The sequence below is a fragment of the Tigriopus californicus genome, chromosome 8, assembly GCF_007210705.1.
Source record: "Tigriopus californicus strain San Diego chromosome 8, Tcal_SD_v2.1, whole genome shotgun sequence".
NCBI lineage: Eukaryota > Metazoa > Arthropoda > Copepoda > Harpacticoida > Harpacticidae > Tigriopus > Tigriopus californicus.
This window is the reverse complement of record NC_081447.1, coordinates 8,086,627-8,090,435: the sequence shown is the minus strand read 5'-3', so window position 1 is coordinate 8,090,435 and position 3,809 is coordinate 8,086,627. Positions and strand designations below refer to the sequence as shown.

The 3,809-nt window shown below is 48.0% G+C and overlaps 2 protein-coding genes across 2 annotated transcripts; both read left to right on the top strand.

Annotated features, from left to right (window-relative positions):
* Positions 1–1,918: 1,918 nt before the first annotated feature.
* LOC131885485 (pre-miRNA 5'-monophosphate methyltransferase-like) lies at positions 1,919–3,809 on the top strand (the record flags this gene model as incomplete). The annotated part of the gene is given in 2 exon segments (XM_059233544.1): positions 1,919–2,287; positions 3,302–3,809. Coding segments are annotated over 2 exon segments (772 nt in total), but the record flags the coding sequence as incomplete, so codon positions are not given.
* On the top strand, positions 2,158–3,301 carry LOC131885484 (ankyrin repeat domain-containing protein 16-like). The gene is made up of 2 exons (XM_059233542.1): positions 2,158–2,471; positions 2,530–3,301. The coding sequence occupies exons 1-2, from the start codon at positions 2,295–2,297 to the stop codon at positions 3,277–3,279; spliced, it is 927 nt and encodes a 308-aa protein (XP_059089525.1). The 5' UTR covers positions 2,158–2,294; the 3' UTR covers positions 3,280–3,301.

The following is a 3,809-nucleotide window of genomic DNA, read 5'->3' as shown; positions in this document are numbered from 1 at the left end:
CTCTCGTCCATGATTAAGCCTTGCTGCCGTCTGAGTCAAAGTCTTGGGAGCTGACAGTAGGTCTGGGAAGATATTGCTCTTTTTATAAGTCCTCAAATCTCAATTGGCAAGATCTGCAAGACCATTATTCATGTCTTCATGGGACCTTGTTCTCATGCCGGCATAAACTAGTTCTTGGCCAAATCCATTGACTGGGTTCTCATAACAGATGGGATTGAGTGGTCATTAGGTGGTGGGGTTTAAAATGTTTATTCAAACAGCCCAATCATTATTGGGCCGCTGGTCATGGAACCTATAACATCGCCAAGAGAGATGAAACCATGATATTCAGTTGACTTAATGAGGATTGTGCTGGTGAGTGGCATTCTCTTCTATAACAACAACGCTTTCATGTCTTTGGATAGCCCAATCATTATTCCAGTTTCTCTGTTGATGCCGTCAACTTGAAGTTCCTTTGACTTGGTTCTCAAGGCTCTTCCAGTCCAATGGTCTTCTTGGTCAATCCAAGGGCAAAATTCCTCAGGTCTGGAGGTATCTCTAGCTGGCTGAAGAGGGCTCACTTGCCAATATCAGGAGATGGGTAGATGGCCTCACGCTTTGGATAGGTTGACCTCAGGGTCAGCCTCCTCGGCCGTGGTTGATGAATAGGTTTTCTCCAAAGGCGGGAATCAAACCCACGCCCTCTGGGGAACCATGTCATGCCTCTATCAACCAATTACTTTGACACTTAATGGGCCATGGATAGGATTAAACTAAAATGTAACACTCTCACTCGATGTTTTTGCTACTACAGAATTCATTGTTTTACCACCAAGTTGGCTTTGGCATCAGCTGAACTGATGCGACGAGAGCGCCAAAATTACAGTTTTCTGCCAAGTCAGCCTCACAATTTCAAAGAGCAGTCTATACATATGAAGTATTAGGGTAAAACCATCTATAGGGCTTGTCAATGAACGTGTTCACCAACAAATAATGTCATTCCATGGAGTAAAATCAAAGACAAGATGTCCAGCCAAACCGTACTGTGCATGCATTGTATTTAGACATTTATTTCATTTTACCTGCTTGTCTAAGCAAATATCATTGTGGTATTAAGCCAATTTGAAATGGCATTCACCGAATTACACCTAACATGTTTCTTTTGTTGGGTTTTATAACACAGGTCACTCAAAATCACTTAATTATTGAAAATTCAACAGGACTATAGTGCTAGTTGACTGTGATGTTTGTCTTAGTTCTTTCTCCCAAAAATACCCAATATCAGGGTGCCGGACCACATTTTTCTTTGAATTTCCTTCCCTTGACAAGCCCCATAGCACACACTCAAACCTCGACCTCCTTATCATGTCGGGACATTGAAGTAGCAGGTGCATGATGAGGTCAGCACAAATTTTGGGAGGTCCCTGGGGCACTTTCGAAAACAGAAGAGGAACTAAGAACCAATAAACAAGTCTCAATATGCGACAAAAACGTTTCTAAGGTTTCAAAAAGTCCAATGTAAAACACAGAAAATTCTAAACTATAGAAAAAAAATGATCAAGAAAACAGCTTCGTTGTGCTAGAAAGTGTATTTTATGCATGTTCAAGAGTAAAACTGTGACATTTTGTTAAAATGCATTGCTGCATGAACCATTCTTGTAATGGGTGAAAGAACTGAAACTCTAATTTAGTCTTTCAACCAAAAACTATTAAGCCTCAACAGTGTGAGTGAGGTCTCAAAATTTGAAGATGATGCCATCTTCCTTCCCTGATTCTACATCACAGTTGTCCTGTATACCATCGAGTTGGTAAATGTACCGAACCATTCAAATAATCTAAAGATCCGAAAGCTCGTCGTCAGCCTGCTTCTCAATGGTGACCAAATAAAGGAGATGGCCGTAATATCGATTGGCAAATTTTGGTCACCTTGGTTGGTGTTTGTTTTGAAAGATTGATCTCGTCTATGTACAGACCGTACAGACCTACAGACCTACAGACTGTCCTCAATTCGGCCTTCCACCGGAGTTAATGGCCGTAGCTGCATATGAACTCCTCCCCTCCTCACTGCACCTCGGTGTCCCGAGCGTTCGTTCGCGGTTCTTCACCGCCGCGGCCACCCCCGGGTGCTGCACGTTGGGGCAACTTCAACAACTACTATCGATTTCACGACACGCTTAGTCGGGTCCAGCTCTTGCCCGCCGCTGATTGGTTCCGGACCCATCTCCAGGACTCCCACCCGTCCCCCATTGCTTCCCGACCTTCCGCGCCAACTCGGCTTGTAGCCTTGGATATTGGCTGCAATTCCGGCGTAAGTCATGCTTGAAACGTCGGCCCGGGCTTCGGCCTGGACCGGTTCGCTACGGAAGGCCCTGTGGGCTGCGGCTCAGTCCGGTCCACTCAGCACCTTCCAGCGTCAAGCTCGGGCCTGTTGGGACTCGGGCGTAGCCTTGTTGGACTGGCGAGCGGCTCCCAGCGGCGATCACGTGGCCCACCTCCTGTGTCGGAGTGGACAATTGGACGCTTTGCGGTTTTTGGGATCACGTGGCCCACCTCCTGTGTCGGAGTGGACAATTGGACGCTTTGCGGTTTTTGGTTGATCTCGATCCGGCCTTAGGAATCAAGCTTTTTAGTGTCACTAATAGGGAAGCCAAAGGGTTGTTGCATGAGGCGGCCCAGTACTCGCAAACGGCCGTCATGACTTACTTATTATCGGTGCCGGGGGTGGCCGTGGACGTGATCAAACGAGGTGACTGGACCCCACTTATGTTGGCCTGCACCAAGGCCGAGAATGGACCCATTGTGCAGCTATTGCTCTCAGCGGGTGCAGATGCCTCCCGCGTGAACAAGGACGGCTGGACCGCCTTTCATTTAGCCAGTCGCCTAGGCGATGTGACCATTCCAGTGGACCAGCCGGACACGTGCGGGTCTACCCCGCTGATGGATAGTGCGCGCTGTGGAATTCCGTCTCACCTGTCACTTCTCCATGAACACGGTCATTCGTGCCTGGCCGTGGATACTTTTGGTCGCCAAAGTCTGCATATTGCGGCGCAAGCGGGTCAAGTCACCATGGTGCGGTGGCTCGTGGCGGAGTTTGGTTTAGCCGTTGAGGGTTTAGATAAGACAGGAATGACGCCGTTGCACTTGGCCGTCTTAGCCAAACAGGCCAATACAGTTCAAGCTTTGTTAGATCTGTCGGCCCGAGTCTCTGTGGCGGATGCCCATGACCGCACGCCCCTAGACTTAGCTCGGGCCCTAAACTGCGATGATATTGTGCAACGGTTAATGCGAGCGGGGGCCTGACTTACATTTGTGCTCTTTTCAGGACCTAACTCAACATATTGCCCGACACTTTGTATCCGAAGATATTCCCCTGGACATTCTGGGCATTGATATTGATGCTCACCTAATCCAGCGAGCTCAAGATCAAGTTGCCCAGCCAAATGTGCGGTTCGAGTGTTTGGACTTTATGAGCTCTGAGAGCTCCAGTCGGATTCAGCCATACCTAACCGAACGAGGCCGATCTCGGTTCGACGTCATTTTCGCATTTTCCGTGTCCATGTGGATCCATCTGAATCACGGTGATGCAGGACTGTCCACGTTTCTAGGGCGCATGGCTGCTATGTCTCGTTATATCGTATTAGAACCACAACCGTGGCGTTGTTATCAGACTGCGGCTAGAAGAATGCGCAAACTCAAGGAGCCAGAGTTTGAGCATATGAAGCATTTGAGTTGTCAGGACGAGCTGTCCCTCACAAAATTACTCGATGAGTTATACGCTCGACACAACTTGAAGTTGATACAAGACTTGGGGACCAACGATTGGAATCGAC

Coding starts and splice junctions, on each gene's coding strand:
- LOC131885484 (XM_059233542.1), top strand. CDS start 2,295: ATGCTTGAAACGTCGGCCCGGGCTTCGGCCTGGACCGGTTCGCTACGG. Junction 2,472..2,529: donor GCGGCGATCACGTGGCCCAC/CTCCTGTGTCGG, acceptor CACGTGGCCCAC/CTCCTGTGTCGGAGTGGACA.